The 23,461-nt window shown below is 36.0% G+C and overlaps 1 protein-coding gene across 1 annotated transcript; it reads left to right on the forward strand.

The window, feature by feature from the left end:
- Positions 1-801: 801 nt before the first annotated feature.
- LOC128990748 (lipoma-preferred partner homolog) lies at positions 802-22,867 on the forward strand. Its single transcript, XM_054413298.1, has 10 exons — positions 802-959; positions 8,162-8,276; positions 8,602-8,740; positions 9,214-9,378; positions 11,606-11,772; positions 12,425-12,635; positions 13,386-13,555; positions 15,003-15,181; positions 20,477-20,597; positions 21,797-22,867. The coding sequence occupies exons 2-10, from the start codon at positions 8,166-8,168 to the stop codon at positions 21,926-21,928; spliced, it is 1,395 nt and encodes a 464-aa protein (XP_054269273.1). The 5' UTR covers positions 802-959; positions 8,162-8,165; the 3' UTR covers positions 21,929-22,867.
- The last annotated feature ends 594 nt before the right edge of the window (positions 22,868-23,461 follow it).

Below are 23,461 nucleotides of genomic sequence, written 5' to 3' on the forward strand. Positions count from 1 at the left end.
ATATTTGGTATGGCAAATCACTTTATAAGCAAACAATTACATGATGATTATAATAATAAATTGGGGGTAGATTTCCAGTCACAGGCTGTTTCCAGACGTGTATAGGCCCCGCCTCTCGTAACGTCAAGATGACGTAGTTTTTCATGGGGGTAAATTAGTTACAGCAAAAATGTTTATGCTTGTTAACTAGGATTTATAATACGCATGATCCATTTTTTGTTAAAGCATTTTTGGACAATCCTGTTGGTGTCATTTTTTCATGTTAGCAATATTTTTTTTTCAGCAAGATGAATCTGAATCTGACTTATATATATTTATAAATATTTTATTGTAACTTGCCCTCATGTATTATCGATTGTAAAAATGGTGTTTACCGTATGATAAATAAATAAATAAATAAATTTCCGTGGGGTAGAATACCACTACCCCTACCCCACAAAAGTCTCACAGACATATCCTTTTCTGTCTGCATTATGTATTTAAGCAGTCATACTGTGTAACGTTGTAATAAGTTTTACATGTAGCTCATCAAGTTATATTTTTCTGTCCTATACACTATTAATTGTTAGTGTTCGCTCAAGCATTTAAGTGATCAATGTTTATAAGCCATTTTTATTTTCTGGAATCTGTCTCTTAATTAATAATTTCATTTCCTGGTAGTTTTGATGAATCAGCTGTGCGTGGCCTGGCCTGGCTGACGGGCGTAACAAAAACAAGACTAATAAAGGAAAACTTGAATACTTAAGTTAGCAAAGCATACCAGCAAAACAATCAATAGAATAGTAATAGCAAGTACATTAAGTTATATTATTAACAAAACGAAAACACTAATAAACAAACAGGGAATCAGGTGCGTTGCAGGTACCGTGAATGGGTTGTGTTTTTGGTTTTTAGTCGTACGTCAAACAGTTTTTGGTTTTGGCCGCAGCCTTACATGATCTTCTCTTCAACATCTTGTGGTAAGCATGAGTCCAATTAGATAGCCTATTTTTATTAAACTTACAGTATAGGTGTTCTCAAGTATGTGTTGTGCTGTTTATTCTGTTCAGAAAGCATTTAGGCCTAACCTATATTTTTGGCAACCATCAATCCTAAAATCCCATGCTTAACCTTTTGCAAAAATATAGGTTTAGTTTTGTATTACCTAGGCCTAAGTTATTTACCAATTATTTTACCTGGGACTTGTAAAATAAGGTTAAATAAGGATGTAACTTAGGCCAAGGTTCCTAAATTACTTAGGCCTAAGTTACATCTTGAATTTGGTTTTTGATGTTTTAAGAGCTAATTTTAGGTAGGCCTAGGCCTTACTTAGCGTATTGCCTTCTTTGAATTTGTGTAAAACCACTGATTTACCAAAACAGAAAAAGGACCTTAACCCTCCCAGTGTTACTTGACGAAAATTCGACAAGCAGCACACTTTGTGTAGTGTTACTTGTCGATTTTTCGACACGCAGACATCGTTTACGGCGAAGGCTCTATGACTGACTGAATCGGATTGAACTGGATCGAGTTAGGTATCGTTCTTTCCGTAATATTCTAAGCTTTCTCCAGAGTTCTGTCTCTAAGCGCTATTCATTTTAGTTCCGAAAATATTGTAGCAGACAGCTGACGTGCGTGTATTTGTAAACAGCTAGGTTCCCCCGGACCGATGACTGATGTGTTTTATTACGTTTATCATTGTTTTAGTGTTAAAAATCAAAAGTAGTGATATACGTGGTGCATTATAAGAAGATTTAAGTGGTTTTGAAGTGCTGGTTGATGATCCTGAAGAAGTAGGTAGTGATATTGATGTAAATTATCAGCCAGATTCCTAGCTATGGTTAGGCTATGCATTCTTAGCTAAACGCTATGTACTGAAATCAGTTTTTTGCCCATAACTTATTTATTTGCAAATATACTTCCTTATATTATTATATATTTGTAATCCTCATAAAATTTAGAACAAAGTGGCTATTTTCAAATATTTATAGGCCTATAATTTATACAATTTCATTGAGCGCGAACTTATTTTTTTTTTTGAAAATTTTCGAAATTATATTTTTTTTTACCTAAAAATTTTTTTTTTGAAAAAATGTTCCTTATGTTTTATATATAATATTGAAGCCCATGATGTTCCAAACAAAATGGTATATAGAACATTAGAATTAACATTGTTTTAAGCTTCTCAGATCCGTTTTAATAAAACCTTGCAAATGCGCCAAAAATAGGTGGACATTAAGGCCTAAACTATGGACACTTGGAGGGTTAAATATTGAGCTTACTAAGTTGCTTACAGTATTGTTTTTAAATTGGCTTGGGGGGGGGGGGCGTTAGCCTTGACCGGGATTTTTGGAAAGTTTTACCAGGACACGGGACCGGGATAGTGCGACAGGCTCAGCCACACGGGACCATAACAATATTTATATGAGAATTACCATACGTTTTTTTATGATAAACATTCGTTCAAACCAACAAGAGTAAGTAAATAAAGGACAAGTAGTTTACAACAGCTAAACTGACACTATTACTTCACCGATTGATATAAATTCTCTACCAACCTAAGTAACTTTAAAGAATTGTCAACGCAACGGTCATGCAGGTTGTATCAACTGTCCTAGTGGACTGTGTGAAGGCGCAGTCAAAATTGGTTGCATAATAATATGGCCGTATTTAAGCTTATAGCCTAGAACCAATGTAAAAAAAGGAAAAAAAATTGGCCTCCGGCCTAGGAGGATGAAACATTAATGTTAATCCTCCTAGCTCCCGGTGGGTGACACCAAAGAGGGACCTCTACGCTGATTCAACTTAATGAACTTGACAATTTTGTTACGACCAAATTGGCAAATTAACCTAGTGTGGCTAGGGCACTAGCTAATAAATAATTCTAAAGGATTTTAATTACATTTCATGACTTACGTTACTATTAGGAGGCTTACCTTTAGATTTGTTACTTCAAGTCATATAAAAAATGTTACTTACCTAAGGGCCTCAGGCCACATCAGATCGATTCAAAATCGCTTTGCTTTGGAAACGGTTGATCATTTTAATATAGGTAGGCTAATGTAGATTTTCAAGCCGAGCAGAGCTTGGACTACAAGCTTGAGAGATCAAGCACAAAGACAGAAAATCAAGCTCGAGAAGATTTTCTCAGTATTCAATACAGTAATGCACAATTAAACTAAAAGCTTTTATGACCGCGAGGATCACGCTCTCAAAATTGAAAGATTAGGCCTACGTTTTTGCCGTGATTGCGGATATCGACAACATTTCCCTGCGGGTGACGATGACAATGTCTCCGCTGCCGCAGGAGATAAGTGCAATATTTTGCCGTGATTGCGAAAGACGATAGGCCTAATGACGTTTCTTTTTCAGCGAGAGATATATCTAGGATTTTGCCACGATTACGGAAAAATGATCTCCCCGTCACCACCGACGGGTTGCTGGAGATATTAAGCCGTGATATTAGATTGGGTAGATTGGGCCATGAACGCGAGAGAAGATGATGCTGCTATGTAATGATGTCATAGGTTTGGTTGCATTTGCAATTACGGTAGACTTGATAATATTTCTTCCATGACTACGGGAAGTATTCAAGATTTTGCCGCGATCATGGAAGACGATAATGCCGCCTCGGGAGATGCCTTGTGAAGTTTTTTGCGAAAGTGCAAGTTTAGGCAGTAACACAAGTGAAAAGCCAAAAATATGTTTATTATAACGAGGTGTAAGCCCGTCCTACGTACAGGAGTAGTCAGTTAAAACGGTTTAGGCCTATAATTCAGAACAGCTAGTTTACACGTATAAAGAAAATTTTTATTGCAGCCTACAGTAGAATGAGTAATTATCAATTGAGAAGTGTATAGGCCTAGTCAATGATATCACCTTCCATCGCATACCTACCTCTTCCATAATCAATATTACCACAATACAATTACTCATACTATACACAATTTCCAGTAGGTCTGAGTTGAAACTCCCTAAAATAAAACGAAAACATCCAATAAAATTCACAGTACACATAATTATAACGTTGGTGTCCTGACATCATTAAACGAATCGACCACACACATCCTTTATGTCAATTTCACAGCACCAATTGCTAAATAAATAAGTTTAAACAACGAAAAGTAAACACAACAACATATTAGTTTGTTTTGTAAACAGCTGAGTCAAAAAAAAAATATTCATTTGAACAAAAGAACTGGTCACATTTTGAAGGAATTTAAAAAGTAAAAACGCTAGTAAAGCTAGTGACGTAATTAATTGTCTATGTTTATTATCCATCCCGTTATCAGTTCCAATATCCTTGATAATTATACCACCCTCATTGAATCAATGTACATCGTAATTCCCCATATTCATTTATTTAAACTATAAAAAATTCAGCGCCTCCAAATGTAACCACAACTAAACACACGCCAAACAACTTTTTTAGATTTCATAAAAGGATGTTTAATCTAATTGCAGTATCCTAGGTCAATGATGACGTTGTGTTCAATTTATGGCATTCATCTGTATATCTTTGGATAACACCCGTCTGAGGTTGTGGTGGTAATTTAAAATCGTATTCCTGAGGATTCTTGATCTCCATCTTTATGACATCAATATTTCCGGGCCTAATCCAAACAAAGTTCAAGCATTCAAAAACATTGATTGTAAACAAAAAGCTGCCAAGACGAATTAAAACATGTAAAAATTGTGATTTTCCTACCCTTTCCAAAAAAGATGAGCAGTAAAATAATTTGCAAATCTTTTTCATTTAACTCGTGTACAGATCCTCGACTTGTACACATCGATGGTGTTACTTTTCTCGGTGGTCTACTAATCTTCTATTTCTAATAATCAATGACAAAATCAGAGTAAATAACCTCATAGTTCTAATAGGGCATTTTTATTTAACCAGCTGTTAGTTAAAACAAATTATATTGCTCTAAAACAAATCGAAGATTACAAAGATTCCTTTAAAAAATAATTTGAACATCCTAGTATTTTACTATGTATATTAAATTAATCTGTCATCCTCTTACAAAAGAATTGAACGTATCAATGATTAGCATTACACATAGTATAAATAAGTCAACCCTCAGTATGTCTTTACATTTTTATCCATGTTTTTATCCAAATGCTGAATTTGTGACACAAAAGCTGAATGTTTACAGCTGTTATGTTAAGCAAATTATTTTATGCCAAAAGCTAGTTTAGAATCTTAGCGTCGACTGCTAGACTTTTTAAAAATTAAAACTTAATTTCTAAAAAACTGGGACCCTAAACTAAAATTATGGCTTCGACATTCCCTAGTTCTCAAAATTATCTTTCTTTCAACACAAAAATCATGAAAATCCGTCGAGTGGTTGATTCAGAATCGTGAAATAAAAAAACACTGTTTCGTTTTAATATTATAGATAAGTAATAATACAACTTGAACATGGAAAAACAATAAACATTTCCTATTTAAATTAATAAAAAGCTGACTCCAGCCCCATATTCAAACTCTTTAAGGGTCCTCCACTTCTTTCTTGTCCTCCTTAGACATATGCTGCTGGGCCTTAATGTTGCACAGATGGTTTTTACCCTTAAGGCTTGTCCAAACCGAAGCGGGAAAGTGGCGGGAGCGGGAAGGGGGCGAATGACCGGCGGGAACCAGCGGCAGCGATACGTGGCGGGAAAGAGGTAGCCCACACCGAAGCTGCAGGCAGCGGGAAGCGGGACGACTCCTCAGTTCATTTCCATCCAGTTAAGTGAATGTTCGTATTTTATGCGTTCATGTCATGAATCGTAATGTACAAGAAGAAGAAGCTTTGCTTTTGCTAGCAACAGCTGAAGTTAAGATGAAGCTGCAAGACGGCGATCTGTTTAGGTTCATGAAATCAATCTAAATGGACATTTATTTGGCGAGTACCATACCCTTATGCCGGATCCAAAGAAAGACGAAAGGTGGTTTTATATTTATTTTAGGACTCAGTAAATAAAACATGTGATTAGAATTTCTTCTATTTGTTTCGATTTTCCACTTATAAGTTATTTTTTTGCTATTTCGTCACCAGCATGGCAACCCATAAGGCCCATGTAAATTTTGTCTTAATTTTAAATTCATTTTTGTGCTTATTTTTTAGTCTATTTTAATTTATAAATGGATTCTGCACGTCTACAGGAAAATATCTTTCTAACATCATGCGTAGATTTTCAGCATGCGATTTTAAAGAAACATGCTTGCCTATTAGGCTAGATTCTTCTAAAGTTACAAGACCTTACTGAGACAAGATTCATCGACAACGTCAATTCAACCATCACCTCCAATGTCAAGGTCTTCTGGAGCTTTGTCAAAGGCATTAATTGTTTGTCACCTATTCTTGCAACTGTCAGACTAATAATGAGAAGGTTCGTGTGAGGCCTCTAATCATGAGAAGTCGTGTAAACTCTTTGCTGAATTCTTTTCATCCGTCTACTCTCCCGCTCATCATAGAGAACTCAGAACTGCCTGTGTGTGTGTTCAAAACCCCCTTCAATATCTCTGAATGTTCTGTCTTATTTCATGATGTCAACAGGATGCTGTTAGCATTGGCCGCAACCAAAGGAAGAGGGCCAGATGAGATCATTCCAGGAGTTAAGTTTAAAAGGAATATTTCTCCCGTCGAAAGACTTTTCGTCAAATTATTAGGTTAACACGAGTGATTGTCAACTACACTCAACCACTAATAGACGCAAACTGTCAAAACTACTGATTTATGTCCGGGCAAAACCAGCCCGCTCCGCACATTTGTGAAAGCGTACATAAGAGCCAATGTTCTAAAATCTAGCCATCCGTTCCGGTCCAGTATTGAAAGTTTATATAAATAAAATTTTGCCGTTCATTTTAATTACTGCTTGTATAACTTATTCCTACAAATCCAGAATCAGGGTCAGGCCTATACACAAAACATTTTATTTGTTATTTGTTCATGATTTATTTGTTACAAGCTGATATAATTAGGCTCTATAGGCCTGTGTTTTATCTTCTTGTAATAGTGATGAATTGAGTTAGAATGATTAGTACAGCTTCACAGAGAACCTGTGATAAGTCATAATTGCCTATCAGATTAATAATATTACAAATGTATTTTTAAGTCAAATTGTATAGGATATAGTTTTGGCACAATATTCATTTATGAAAAGGCTTATTCATCACTGTTTATATGGTTTAAGAATTCATTGTTTTAAAGGGAAGAAATATATATTTTTATTTAAATATAACTTAGGCCTATTGTAACAGTTTTTCATTTACATGAATAAATTAGCATTAACTTAACGTTCAAATAAAATAAACTTAATTTACTGATTGGTTAGTCAATAAACTACCCTAACTCACAGTAACATAGCTTGATAAAGTTTAGAATGAAACAGTTTCACATGCCATTTTAGGCCTAATCATTGAACACCTTTCTATTGGTGACGGTCAGATAAGAGAATGTTTTCTGTGAAAGAATGTGGTGTTATCAGTAAATGAGCCTAGCCTGTTGACATCATTCTCTGGCAGGCTGTTGACTCATAGGGAAACTCAAGTAGGCTATGACTGTACATAAAATGAGTGTCATCTATTAAATGTGATATGTTATAGGCCTACAGCTAAAAGTTAAAATCAGTTAAAAATTGAATAGAATTTAAATTGATATATGGTACAAGAATGTCTCATTTAAACTAGGTATGTATCAGCAAAGGTATCAGCCAGTTTAGTAGTTGTCTTGGAAAAGAGAAACAAGCTTTTGGAATAATTAAACTTTTGTTTTATGATGTGTTATAATTAGCTTAAAAACATTCTCTGATTAGGTAGCCCTAGACCTACCGGTCAGTACAAAACAACTATGTCAATCTATGAATTAAAATTTGCTTTGATATCTGATGCTGTTGCTTCATTGGTCGATATCTGTACAGCACTGCTATTTGATTCATATTGTGACAGGAGTCTCACGTCATCCGCTTTGTCCAGTCTGATCCCAAGGTCCTTACAGTAAATAGAAGTGATTATTGCATAGAATAAGTACAGTACCCTAGACCTACTTTGTTGTTCCATTATTTGTTAAATAAACTTAAGTTCCTGACCTTTTCACAGAGTAATTAAATATGCTAAATTCTGTCTACATTCATAACATGGGAATTACAGTACAGTAGTGTGTTCCAGTAGTAAGATGAAGGCACCTTGATGTTTCAGAGAAATGACTAGCCGTCTTGAGCAGCAGTTGGCAGACCTGAAGCTGGGAGTGCAGACTTCCCCGGGAAAGAAACCTGGGCCTGCTGTCCCACCCAAACCTAAGAAACAACCACTGGTAAGTTGTCAACTGTTATAATTTAAATATGATATGCAGACTGATAGGCACTGCATTGCTTAAAACTTGAACATGTTTAGCCTCTGGATCACATAATTTACTACCTGGGTCGCTGACCTAAATCCAAGATCACTGACAGTACTACAGGTAATTAACCTTTTTATTAAAACTTGAAATAGACACACTGTGTGATTAATGGAAAGTTTTTATCTAGAAGTTTAATGAAAAAGAAAGAGGTTGGGGTGGTAAAATCCAAATTTCCTTTACATTTCCTGTGGCACCCTCCTCATATAAACTCATGTACAGTTGTATGTTTGTGGTCCAGGTACCCAAGAGCTACCCACTCAATGGTCCCAGTGAACCCTCTTTCACCTCACCACTGAGTGGTGGAGTAACTGCCACTAGCACTACACCAGAGCGACGACCTGCTCCTCCTATATACTCAAACATAGACCATGGATCAGGTGAGTGTTCGCTTTAGTTCATCGTAAGAGCTTTATTTTTATAACTTAACTTAGGCCTATATAAAATTGGTTAATTACTTGAGACATTTTCTCTTAATTTCTTGTAACTTATTTATATTTTTTAATTTGTATTCTTATGAAATAATGTGGGAAAAAGTTCTAGATTATGGTTTTAGTTCATCCAGTTAGCCTAGTTGAGACTGCAGAAAACCAGGCTTTGAATGAATTTAAACTTTGCTTCCAATTGCTCAAAATAATTTCCTAAATTGGAATGTGATTGGCCTTTTTTACAGAATGTCCTGGCAAGCACCAGAAATACAGATCATGGGAATCATAGTTTAAAAGTTTTTCAGTATATTCTAAAATTTATTGAGGCTCGGAGTCGGTAAGTTTTAACACAAGCAGTTTACACTTGTTATAATGTATTCATTTTATCACCATAGCCAATGTGCAAATGAGTTGTTGTTTTACAGGGTCAATAGCAAGCAATGGGAGTTCGGCCAGTTCCACAGCTACCTACAACAACATTGAACCGTACAAACCCAGGTACCAGAAGGCTGAGCCACAGAACAGCGCTGTCTATGCCAACACCAACAACCCCACCTACAGCAACATGTCCACATACGCCAACTTAGTCGGTAAACACTTATGCCTATTAACAACCTGTCAGTGTAGAGTTTATGTATCTGTGGCAGAATGGGGATTAGGTTGCAAACAATATGCTATTAATTCCAGTTTCTAACCTGCAAAGGTTCTAAATGTTAAAGGTGTAACATTATGCCAAATCACGTTGTAATTAGGTGAAAATGTTAGGTTACACTTGAAAAATCTGTATTGTTAGGTTAGAGTGTCACTAAACTTGGTGCCAATATTTACTGAGCTATCCAAAGCTGGAAAAATACTTTGTATCTAAGTACAGTAGAACTCCTCAAATCCGACCTTAGGGTAACTGAATCCTCAGGATATCCGACCTACAAGGTAGCCAAAACCAAGAACACCGGAAATTTTATTATCGATAACAACTCTGGAACTGTACGAAAATTTTCTAATTTCACCAGGAAAACCTAATTTTAGTCTGCAGTCAAAGCAAAATCATGAACGTCTTCCAAGGCCATCATGTACACAGCATAGACGGGGTGTCCGCTGGTAGCCGAGATTGTAGCTTACTCGCTTACTTCTACGTAAATGTAATACAAAATCCAACAAATCCTACTTATGAAAACGAAGCCGGTAATGAACAGATGGAACAGAACATTACCTCGTCACAATCACTTCTACAAAGCTATTCGAATTTATGTTTACCACCAGCAATGTCGGATGGTGTTCCTGAAAATGATGAACATCAAACCAGCAGCACTCCTTGCGAGCAACCTCATCCCTTCGTTTCACCACGTCGGTCGACCAGACCAAAGGCATTACCTAAGAAATATGATGTTATAAAATTTACTAGAGCAGAAGAATGTGGTGATATTTTAAGTACTGTATAAATGTCAGTTGACATTCTTAATGTTTTAGTCAGATTTGTTTATTTATTCTATTTGATTGTTATATTCAGTTTTGCTTAAAAAACCCAAGTTTTATTCTCTAAAGGCTTATTACAATCACATAGCAAAACCACTTAACAGCCATGCTTCCAAGCATCATTTCATCAGGTCCTTCCAGTTGAATGATAACAAACAACTAAACGAGTAAGCGTAGAGCCTCAAGTGCCATCCTCTTTCCAGTCAGTTACTCATATAGATTGAGAAAGCTACCATTCAGGCTACCAGTATACAACCCAGTGCTGTGTTTGTAAACCAATTGTACAATTATTCTTCTATTGTTAAACATTGTTGAAACTATTTATACTAGGGTACATGTTGCTCGAAATCGAGCAATCACAAAGAAGTAAAGGAGTTATTTAAAAACAAATAACTTATTTATAAACAAATATAAGTCATAAATTCCATGAGTTTGAATAAAAGAGTCAACTCAAAGATTACTTAACTAATGGTAAACCCGTACTCACAATGTACTTAACAGTTCAATATAATAAACATTTCTTGTAAATATATTTCATCATTTTTCAAAAGCTGATCTGGCTTTTAGTGTATTGTACAAATGTTTCCCACTTATAGCCGCAATAGGTTATCCATGTTGGTCTTTGTCAATGATAATATAATCTGCATGGTATCACCCATTGTCGCCAGTACGTTTACAAATTTCAGTCTTTATTTTAATAGTACCAAATAACCATTAACTACCTGATTTTCTACATAACCTCTCTGTCACGATTTTATAATTAACATATGCTCTTCTTCTCACTTTTAATTTTTGATAACAGCTGGAGTTGCATAACAATGTTTGTTTCCCATGTTAATCTTATGGAGGAATACGAAACTTAAAAGGCCCCAGGGCCTCACTCTCTAATTATTTCCAATGAGACCAAAAACATGTCAATCGGTTCAGTAGTTTCGGAGGAGTAATTGTCACAAAAATCCTGCTTGCGTATTAAATAAGTATAGATTAGTTAGTGTTTTAGTTCTAAAATTAGTAACATTTCCATATTATATTGTTCACAAATGGTTGTTATTATATTAGGATACTCAGCTATGATTGTTTGAAGGTTTTTTATACATTATCCTTGAGTGAAAACCATGCAATCACTAACTGGTGAGTCAGTAGCTGCTCAGACTACAAATCTATGGCAGCGATGTTGTGGATTTGCGTCCTAATGCTCGCCACTAAACTTTACCATTCTTGCACTGCATCAGCTCACACTTTCTTTGATGAATAAGTTCCTTGTACAGGCTCGAGACGCCTTGTGGATGGGCAAATGCAAGGTTAAAATAGGCTGCCAACCGCTTAAAAAACCTATATTTTCAGATGACTTACCACCACCTCCGCCCAAGCCGTCAGAGTTCAGTGACTTCCCCCCTCCACCCTCAGACTTGCCTCCTCCCCCGTCACCAGTCAGTAGTAGCTACTCTGAGCTACGTAGAGCTACTCACCACTACCCGCCAGACTACAGTACTTACACACCTTCCTCTCAGGTGAGCATTGTGCAGTAGTACAGGTCTTTCCAGGACATAGTCGTTCTATTGATATTACTGGAAGAATAATACAGTAGTAGCTACTCTGAGCTACGTAGAGCTACTCACCACTACCCGCCAGACTACAGTACTTACACACCTTCCTCTCAGGTGAGCATTGTGCAGTAGTACAGGTCTTTCCAGGTCATAGTCGTTCTATTAATATTACTGGAAGAATGATGTTTATTGTCTTATAGTTAGCGTCAACTGTTACTATACATATATTATAGGAGGTGCTAAAACATTTGATAATATATATTTTTACACTAGAATGTTTAAATTTAGAATAGTAGAAAAATAAAATAATAAAAGTAAAAAGTGAAGGGACGTTTCACGGGTCTTAATTTTTAGGACAGCTAGTGTCACTTAAACTGCCATTTGAAATCCATGGCATATGGATGATCTGTACTGCACGGTGAATGTGAAATGGAGAATCCTCAGCTGAGAAAACTTATTTTTTTATAGGTGACAAATTTCATAATGATATTTTAGGCCTAACACTACAGAAACTTTCTGAAACTGAGTAAATCTTGCATCTAAATAATCATCTCATTTATTTACTGTAAGTTGCTAGAGCATCTCAACTGTTTGCTAAATATCTGTTTTGTTGAAGGGGTCGACCACGTATGAGAGTATCTACGAGCCAATCAACCCGCGGCCACCCAGTGGCATGTCATCTAGGTCTAACTACTCATTGTACACCCCATATGTCAAGGGATGTCCTCCACCAGGCGCACACGGATCTCAGGAAGGTGTGGTGGATGCCCTTACAGATCTCCTTGTACAATCCATGGACTCCAACTCACCCGACTCTGAGATATATGGTTAGTTAAATCACTGATTTTGAGGTTATCCATTCATTTTTCTGTTAAGTATTGATGGAGAGTTGTTGATGAATACAGGAGTTTTGGCTGAGCAATTTTTAAACATAACATAAACTTGATTAACTTATTGATTGTGTAAAAGCAGGCCTTATCCTTAGCTGCATAAGCCCTATGCGGGCTTTTATTTACCAATTCTCGTGCCTTAGAGCCTATCCAATTTCATTAAGTGCAGCATCCTGTCTATGAGCTCTGGCTAAGGCAGGTGTCTGTCTCATGCCAAAGTTCCAAGAGTGCTTTCCCTTTGTTCCCTCAAACTGTCTTATTTCTTGCATGCTATATACCCAATTTGATAAGCTATTATGAAAGGAGGAAACATTAATGAAATAGCATAGGCCTACCTTAAGGACGTCAAAATAAATTTTGAAAAGCTACGTAATTTACTAATCATTCCCCTGAGCAACCCCTTGATATTTAAAACCTACTCATGGCTATGGAATATTATGGTAATTCCTAAAAAAAGGCACTTGGCTAGTATAGTAGTAGGGTAGTTAGCTTGTATAGTATAGTAGGGATTTCATTGAAATTATCGATAGTAGAGATACTGAGATACCTCCACAAGTGGTTCTTTGGGAAAAAGCATAGAAGAGATTTTGTGTGTGAAAACATTCTTTGACAGAATATGGAAATAGAGTTATTGGATCTGTTATTTTCTGTGGTTGTGGCTTAGTAGAATGTCGTGGTGTTTTGCAGGAGACTGTTGTAAGTGTGGTCAGAGAGTGGTGGGGGAAGAGTCTGGATGCACAGCCATGGACAAAGTCTACCACATCAACTGCTTCACTTGCTCTCATTGCGGAGATCTGCTGCAGGGGAAACCTTTCTACACTCTGGACGGACAGCCTTTCTGTGAACACGGCTACCTGGTCAGTAGACTTTACACTAATGCTATTAAGAGAATGGACGATGATTGTGGGATGTCTTATGTAACTTTGTTGCTGGCTAAGATTTGTTGTTTCTTTGAGTGCAGGAGACACGGCTACTGGGCTTATCAAACCCGTAAATACAGGGGCCATAAAAGAGAATGCCAATGGATAAGACTACCTGTAAGAAACCTTTTCTCCCCGACAGTACCAGAACGGGTATTTCGGTGGAAGGAATGGATGGTCGAGTAAAGAGTAGAGTGAGACAGAGCGAAGGGAGAAAGTGAGCTACCGTGTGGGGAAAACAATATGTGAGCGTGGCCTAGGGCTGTATAAAGAATTGAAAGATCTATGGATGCATGTAAAGGAGTTTCTAAAAAGAATTTTTAAGTTAGTATCTATTGTTCAGCGGCGGTAATAGGGCAGTCAAAACTAACGCTAATTTAATAGAACTATTTTGTTCTGACATTTAAAAAATATATGTTTTGGGCGTATATAAAAGACAATTATTTTTGTTATTATTTGTTGTACTGTAGTACTTTTATTAAAGAACATAGCTATCTTGGCAGTTTTAAAGAAGTCAAGCAGTAAAATAATTTGCATAGGATTTTTTTAAGACTCGTGGGCAGAGCATCGATTTAGATACAACAATGGTCTTACTTATCTCTATGGTGTACTCATATCAGTTAGGATATAGTTAAAATAAAAAATACAAAATTCATCAGTCTGAAACATCAGTCTTACTAGTTAAGGATCAACATGGAAAAAAGAATTAAATATAGACTGTCAGCCGTGCTGCGGTTACCATAGGTTCTACCACGGACCGCTGGAAGCACCGTGTAGTTACGTAGCGTGTAAGCCGTAACTACATGGCGCTACTAGTGGTGTGCGCCAGAACCTATGGTAACCGCAGCACAGCTGACAGTCTATATTTATTTTTTTTGTCTATGGTATCAAGTAACAATTGTTCAGCGTTGTGTTATTTTTAGAATGATTTTGTAGTGACTTGTTTTGGCTATGTTTACAGTAGTAAAACATGTAGTAAAACAAAACTTCTCATCATTTTCTATGTCAAAATCAAAAGTTATAAAACCATGCTTTTGCAAAGGAAACACAACAACAACATGCTTCTGTATTGCGGGTATTGCATTGACTTTCTGCAGGAGCTTTTTTTTAATCTCGTCTAAAAAAAACTCAAATCAAAATAAAATTGTGTCTTGTAGAGTGAGGTTTAAAATTTCCCGTCCATCTCTACTTATAAATAAATTTGTAAATTTAATTGTTGTTTATCCTGTTCTTTGTCTCCTTTAGTTTTTAAACTGTAAGACTTAACAGTAGCCAAATACCATTTTGTATTACCATCTCAGTATCTTGGTCGAATACCATTTTGGTACTACCGGTTTAGATATGAGGAGATACTAATTCACATAAACAATACTTTACTGTGCAGGACACCCTGGAGAAGTGCTCGGTGTGCATGAGTCCTATCTTGGACCGTATCCTGAGAGCCACTGGTCGACCGTACCATCCTCGGTGTTTCTGCTGTATCGTCTGCGGCAAGTCTCTAGACGGCATACCTTTTACTGTCGATGCTACCAACCAAATACATTGTATCGAGGACTTCCACAAGTTAGTACTTAGTATTGTTGTTGATTAAAAATTACAACTATGTGAATTAATGTAGCTGTAACATGTTGTTATCTTGTTCACACCTCAATTTCTGATCATATAACAACCCTTCAACTGTAAGTCTATTAATGGAGCCTAAACATATTTTAAAATTTATTTTGATGAGTGATCTAGATAGTTTTTGAACAGAGATGCATTATAAATTGTGATTCATCTACTAAACCAAAAAAGAGCAGTCCTACAGTTAGAAAAATCTATAGGCCGATGCTAATATTTGTTTGTTTAATTATTTAGGGCTCAAAACCGTCTTTTTTCTTGTTTGCTAATCAGAATGCTTGATTAGTAGAAACAGTAGAACCTCGCTAATATACCTACGAATGGTCCGACTCCTTGCTTGGTACGACCGTGCCGCCAACACGATAGGCTTCCACTAACATAACCTCATTGTCCAAGAAAAATACCTAGGAAATTTTATAATTTGTGTTTCCTTTACTTTATACATTTTATAAAGTCTAATGTGTTGAAATTTGTTGTACTGTACACTTAACTATTTCTGCCCATTATTTGTTAGGGGTGGGCGAGTAGTGATTTTTCAATTCGAGTCGAGTCGAGTATTTGAGTAAAAACTCGAGTATCGAGTCGAGTCGAGTAGTTGCGCGTTAAGTAGGCCTAGGCCCAGGGTTTATGCTGCGGTAGTATTTTTAGCATCTTGCTATTCACAACTTAAAAATGCTAAGTTTACATTGTTTTGCATGCTAGGCCTATGGCAAATTTTCTACAAATAAAATTGAAAGATGTAATGTTCAAACAAATGTAATATTAGCCTACTGGAATTTTTTGTTTTAAATGCTTAAGTTATGTTAGGCCTAACTTAGTTTTTGTCTTTGCAGAGAGTTTGCAGCATTTTGCTGAAAAAATTTCATCCTAGCCTAGACCCTGCCTAGGCCTAAATAGGTAGTTTAAGTACTTATACCAAATTTTCTAAGTTATATGGTTACTAATTATTAGTACCTCCTACCTTAGGCCTAATAAAAAATTTGGCCTAGACTACTTGTTGGCTGCGCATTAAATTATTTAGGCCTACACATCACTTGTTATTGTGTGTTTTATTTTTTCTTGCCTTTAATTCCTCCTCACTAACATGATAATCAACCTAACTAACTAACTTAATAAGGTACCTAACTTTAAGAATAATTTCAATTCAAATAAGAAACAGAATTTATAAAAATAAATTTATTTATTTAACAGAAAACTTATATAAAACTACATATTGTATCACAAGTTAAAAACATCAATGAGGTATTTTAAAATAGGTAATCACTTGGATAAGCACTTAATCTGTCTGAAGTTTGAAGGTTATGGGTACTAGGGCTATCCTCTTCACTCAGTTCATTTATAAAAATGATCAAGTCACTCGTCTCTGACAGACTGAAAATGTCAAATAAAAACATAGTAGGCCTATTATCTTGAAATAAAATCCCACATTAAACACTTAATTTAAAATTAAAACACATTTCACTGTTTGGTGTAGCCTATAGCCTATTTGGCCTTTCTTTATAAACTAAAATTTTCTAGATTAAGTTACAATTCAAACTGTAGTTGTCATGTTTCTGCCACCAGATTGAAAATTGCACAATCAAAATCACAAACAGAATATGTTTATTTTACTTTCTATTAAACTTCCACTAACAAAATCAATTTTATTTTAAGTTACAAATTGACTTCAAAGTAAAAACATTCAAAACTGACGTTGACATAACTTCACTCCAATCCATTGTTTTGTTTTGTTCTTGTTGTTGCTATGCGTCACCATCTTTATCTCTCTCTTTCTCTCTCTCTCTCTCTAGTCGGTCTGCTCCTGCTGTCTGCTTCTGCTTTGTTTTCCCATCAAACAGCTGTTTTGCAGGGCTGACGTTGCCATATTTATCATTACACCATTATGGTGAATGTCGGCAAAATTATCATAAAATTGTTATAGCTTTTATTTCGTAAAAAAAGTTAATAGTTTGACTAATTTAAATCATGTTTATGTAAACTCATTAGAAAATTATACTTATTACGCCAATACCACAGTTGTAAAAGTACAAAAATTATCGTCCATCTGACAACACTGAGTTTAAAGTGGAACTGATCTTTTCTTTCTGCCATTTGCCTAGACCCAATGAGATTGCGTCATTCAGATGCATCGATGTTCCTTGCAGTAACTTATCGGTTTGTAAAACTAAACACCAATACCGATTAATTTGAAAAAATATTATGCTACAATAGGTTATTTTTATTTGTTGTATTTCTATATTTTGGTATAAAATATTTTTATGGCAGTTCAAACTAAATCTGATACTGTACTTTATAATATCTTCAAGAATCGTCTGCCATTGTTAGGCCTACTAGTCACGAGACTCCCTTATTGACTATCGACTATTGCAATTCGATAGACTCATTCAATGCTTTATTTCAACTTACTGTATCGTTATCGAGACGTACTGTTGACTGTTGTAGGAAAGTGAAAGTCTGTTGTTAGTAGTAGTAGTCCTCTTGCTAGCTCTGCCGAATGACGATGGGTGTTTGTTGAACATTTGGTTTACGCTGGTCTAACCTATATGAGGTTAGATAGTTGTTTTTTGTAGGAATGGGGATAAAATAAGGCATCAACACAAAACAAAATACAATTTATTAAATATGGATGTAGAAAATCGTGAATTAGCACTATTTATAACTACTCGAAATTTTCGAGTAGTAATTACTACTCGACTCGAGGTCGAGTATTTGAAAAAACTCGAGTAATTACTCGAAGGTCGAGTACTCGCCCACCCCTATTATTTGTATGCAGTAGGCTCCCACATTATTGTTTTTGTCAAATCACAGTTCATTTGACAAAAATAAAGTGGAAGCAAAACAAAGAAATATTGAACAAAGCTTCAAGGTCAAGCTATCCGTTTGCATTGCACTGACAATCGTGTGCTCCTACTCATGACACATCTGTCAGTTGTGCGCTTGCTTTGTCACAACATTTTGTTATTGGGTATTTGATCACCATGACAACTTTAGTAGCCCAGTCTGTGATTGGGTGATTAGTAACCAGTGGTGGCGATAAGAGCCCGCGGCCCCCCCCCCCCAAGTTTGTTTGCCTTGCTTGTTTGCTTGGCAATGTATCTCCCGAGGCACCGAGGCGTCATCATCGTTTTCCATGATCGCAGCAAAATCGTGAATACTTCCCGTAGTCATGTAAGAAACATTATACCGTGATTGCAGCCAAACCTATGACATCATCAGATAACAACATCATAGTCTCCCGCATTCATGGTCCAATCCCTAATATCTCCCGTAACCCGTGGTGACGGGGAAATTATTTTTTCCGCAATCGCGGCAAAATCTTAGATATATCTCTCACGGAAAAAGAAACATCATTATCGTCTTCCGCAATCACGGCTATATATTGAACATCTCCTTCGGCTGGGGAGACATCGCCATCGTCACCCGCGGGGAAATTTTCTCGTCAATATCCGCGATCGCGGCAAAAGTGTAGGCCTAATCTTTCAATTTCATAAGCGTGATCCTCGCAGACTTAAAAGTTTTTAAAAAACTTTTAGTAAAAGTTTAGCAGGGTTTTAATTGGGCATTATTGTATTGAGTACTGAGAAAATCGGCTCGAGCTTGATTTTCTGACTTTGTGCTTGATCCCTCAAGCTTGTAGGCCAGTCTCTGTTCGGCTCGAAAATCAACATTATATAAAAATCAACAGTTCCAAAGCAAACCGATTTTGAACCTATCTGATTTGGCCTGAGGCCTATAGGTAAGTAACTTTTTTTACCTGACTTGAAGTAAACAAAATATTAAGTGCGAAGTAAATAAATCTAAAGTGCAGCCTCCTAATAGTAAGAAATGAAATTAAATGAAAACCCATCTTTAGCATCAATGAAAGAATGGAATTATTTATTAGCTAGTGCCCTAGCCACCTAGGTTAATTCGCTGATTCGATCATAAAAACATTGTCAAGTTCATTTAGTTGAATCAGCATAGAGGGCCTTCTCGGTGTGACCCACCGGGAGCTAGGATGATAACATGATTATAAGGATGATTATCCTCCTAGGCCAGGGGCCACATTGGTTCTAAAAACGGCCCTAATATAGCGCATTCACACAGTCCACGAGGACAGTTGATGCAACCTGCATGACTGATGACAATTTTTTTTTAGGTTGGTAGGGAATTTATATTGATCGGTCAAGTAATGGTGTCAGTTTAGTGTCTGTTGTTAACTACTTTTCCTAGTGCTCTTACTGGTTTTAACAAATTTTCGTCATAAAAAAAGTATGGTAATTCTCACATAAATATTGTTATGATAAGGGGCCTGTGTGGCTGAACCTGTCGCACAATCGCGGGCCTGTGTCCCAGTAAAATTTCCTGAAGTGTTATCTAATGTTTTTATCCACATTCTTCTGTCCTGAAACAGCGTAGCAGTATCCTATGACTAGCAGTAGCCTACTAGACTATCTATCGTTCTGTTCTTTATTTTGCTGTAGAATGTTTGGCAATTAGTTTGTTTGAGTAAAAGTTTGAGAAAGCTTTAATTTTTAACATTACAGTTTTTATTACTGAACCAAGTTTAATGACTCAGCATAATTATCATGATTGGGCAATAGCCTACTAATTGTATTTTGATGATGTAATATGCAAATTATCACATTAAAGTCACATTAAAGTTATTCAGTATTAGGCGTTGTTTATGAGTTAGAAATGACTGCTTTATGTCATGTTGGATTAAGTGTGGTTTTCAGTTATCCGTGGGCTATTCAAAATACAGTTTGTACTATGTTTTTATGTCAATAAACACGTTCCTTTGATAATTCAACCTTTTTGCTGTTCCAACTATGCTCCCGGTCCCGTAGGTGACGGATTAGCGAGGTTCTACTGTACCTAAATGTGTTGGGAAGTCAACATTAATTTGGTTATCCACTGGCCATCATTGCCAAGAGAACACTCGATTGCTGTCATCATTATCTTTATATGACTGCACAATCTGTGCAGGCTCATTCCGTACCAACAACGTAGATGAAGCAGACTAACTTGGATTAGAAATTTTATATTTGACTTTGTAGAAAAAAGGGATTTTTTAGCTAATAATCAACTAAATTGAAAACGACACTTTAAGTTACTTATGCTTTGTAACTCGTACCAAACATTTAAAGTAAATTAAACAGATTGCAGTATCTGGGAATGTAAACTTAAAATCTGACTGCTAAGTATTGACAGTCAATGTGAGTTGTGTTATGACTCAAGACTGTGATTGTTTTACAGAAAGTTTGCCCCGAGGTGCTGTGTGTGTAGTCTGCCCATCATGCCTGAGCCAGGTCAGGACGAGACTGTGCGTGTGGTCGCTCTGGACCGCAGTTTCCACATAGCTTGCTACAAATGTGAAGTAAGTCTGGTGCAGTAAACTCTCATTAAGGGGATCCAAATTGTCCGGATTTCCGGATTAAATAAGTTTAATATGGACAAAGGCAGTAATATTCTTGGAGGGTATTTTGGACATCCCTACTGACTATAATAAGTTATATAACATACTTACTTACTTACTCCTGTGGCCATTGAAAACCAAGGTGGTCTTTGGCCTCGCCCACCATGTGCCTCCAGGATCCTCTGTCTAGAGATCTATTCAAGAGACCAAATTCCACATGAAGAGGCAAATGGAGTTTGTTTGAGTCGCGGACAATGGGTGACACATGGATTAATACTAACTGTACTATGTAGATCAATAATGTATTTCTATTCAACCATGGCTTTCTGTGGCTCAGAAACTGCGACTTATTATAATATAATAGTAATTTACTGGCGTTTGATTCACAATATTTTTGAATCCTGTCTTGCCATATCACAATATGGGCGAAGGGCCAAGAAGTGTTAATGTGCAACATCATGAATTATTGAATTGTGTCCACAAATAACTGATGAAAGTATGCGATCCATTGTTCTTCTCACTCAAGATCAATGCCAATTGCCACTCACCTCGGACAGATGATCCCCCGGCACAGAAAGCTGGTAGATAACATGCAGGGTAAAAAGTCCTTCCCCCTATGATTATTTTTATAGGATTCTTTCTATTGTTACGTACTCTAACATTTGTAAGTAATTAAAAATTACTCACCTGAGGTCTACGATGATGATGAAGCAGTAATCTTCTGTTCCCTATGAGAAAATAGTCTTGGGACATGTCTAAACAATACTGCCTTTACCCCTAAAAACTGCAGTGCAATTAAAATGTAAAAGTGTTTTAACCTTTAAGCTCTACAAAATGGTTTCAGAAGAAATTGCAAATTTTCTTTGTTTTAAGGACCAGAAATGGGAAACCCCAATTTTTATCACACATGAAGCTAGTTTGAGAATTTTTTCAAATCAACATATGATTACACTCTTCTTCAAAATGTAAGGGTCTGCGAACCAGACTTTTATATTTCAGGTCGTGGCAGATTAAAAATCCTTCAGATCTTGGGTCAAAATTGGTTCAGGCCAAAATCAGGTTGCTTTAGAAAGTAGGTATAGAGGAATTAAGTTCATAGCTTCTTCCCTCTATGGAAAATTGGTTTGAAGAAAACTAAAGATTTATTTAATAATTTTCAGGATTGTGGTTTGGTGTTATCTACAGAAGCGGAAGGGAGGGGATGTTACCCTCTAGATGACCATGTTCTGTGCAAGAGTTGCAATGCCAAGAGAGTACAAGCACTTACCTCACATATGACCACCGAGCTGTAACTGCCATTACACTGTATCACCACAGCTTACACCGAGAGACTCAGAACATTGTGTCCAAACTTTACGTAACAACCTCTCCTATCTCACTATGTAGGCGTATTGAGGGGAATCGATCCATCTCCTCTAACTCTGAAACAACAGCCGACAGCTGATATATAGATAAGGCTTAAAAACAAGGTAGGGGAACTCGGGAAACTTTCCCCTTAAACCGACTAAATTTTGTGAATGGGCTAAATAATGGACAGTGGTCTTGATTATACTAACTAAACTTGCTACAGAAAATTTAAAATAACCATTGTAAAAATGTTACTAAATCTAATGAGAGAGCTTAACTTAAACACCTGTTACAGTCATTATTAAATTCAACTCATAGAGTTTTTAAAAATTTTTACTTGTTGAGAGTTTGAAAAACTGAAGTAACAATGTTCTAAGTTACTCTCGATACAGGTACTATCAGTATGCTTAAAATATACTTTTATTGTACGGTGCCATTTTTAATTTCAAAGTGCTTTCAGAAATCGAATAAGTGTCAAGATGGTATTTAATTGGTTATGTCTACAAGTTTAGCTGAAGACAGGTTAATTTTGTGTTACTAGTTGAGCATACAGTTTATATACAAATCTATGTCATTGAAATCTGTGTTACCGTTTAGTCAGGTATTTCTATTTGTTTATAATTTGAATGATTATGCTCACTATTATTAGAGATATTTATGCGGATTATTAATGTTTAATGGGATAAGGCATTAGAAGTAGTATTATTAAAGTATTGAACAAATTCCTACATGGGGGCTTTTTGAATCATGCTCTTTAAATTATCTAGCCATATTGTTTATTTAATTGTAATTTTTTTATAAAGCGTTTGGTTATGTAATTATTACAAGTAGTAAATGTGTACTCATTGTGAATTTATACAGTTTTATTACTATTATATTTTATTGACCATTAAAAGTATAATTTTATGTTAATTTAGTTGTTTTGGTTCCAATCCCTTAAAATCCCAGAAACTCACAATGCTAAAAGTATTGTTATAAGTAAAGGCTTCAAATATTTATTAATTATAATAAGTCGAATTTTACTTTTTTGAGATTAATAAATCATAGTAAACCTCTATAACTAGAAGTTTCAATAACTCAAATTTAATCTTTGCAAGTCGAAGTTGTCATGATATGCCTTCATTACTCGAAGTTGTATGCGTACTTAGGATGTCCAACCAACCTAGGAACCAGGAATCGTCTACGAGTTTTGATGACCGAAATAATATGTGAATTGTAAGTAAATTTTTTAAGGATGGGACATTGAATTTTTTAGTTGTAGCCGACAAATCTGCTCTAAATTGCCAATTTTCTTGTATTGAATAATTGAAAATCGCGATCGCAGGAAACTATCACAAATCACGGATGTTGCCACAATCACAAGAAATTATCTTGAGAAATCATCACAAATTTCGCCGCAGATACAAGATGATCACAGTGTAGCAGCGATTGCGAAAAATAGTCCTGGGTGTTGAAATCTTCACTGGAGCAGGAAAGAG

This window comes from Macrosteles quadrilineatus, unplaced genomic scaffold, assembly GCF_028750875.1.
Source record: "Macrosteles quadrilineatus isolate MER2022 unplaced genomic scaffold, UCM_ALF_1.0 Scaffold_3__2_contigs__length_128488019, whole genome shotgun sequence".
NCBI classification, from domain to species: domain Eukaryota; kingdom Metazoa; phylum Arthropoda; class Insecta; order Hemiptera; family Cicadellidae; genus Macrosteles; species Macrosteles quadrilineatus.

Coding starts and splice junctions, on each gene's coding strand:
- LOC128990748 (XM_054413298.1), top strand. CDS start 8,166: ATGACTAGCCGTCTTGAGCAGCAGTTGGCAGACCTGAAGCTGGGAGTG. Junction 11,773..12,424: donor CTTACACACCTTCCTCTCAG/GTGAGCATTGTG, acceptor GTTTTGTTGAAG/GGGTCGACCACGTATGAGAG. Junction 20,598..21,796: donor TAGCTTGCTACAAATGTGAA/GTAAGTCTGGTG, acceptor AATAATTTTCAG/GATTGTGGTTTGGTGTTATC.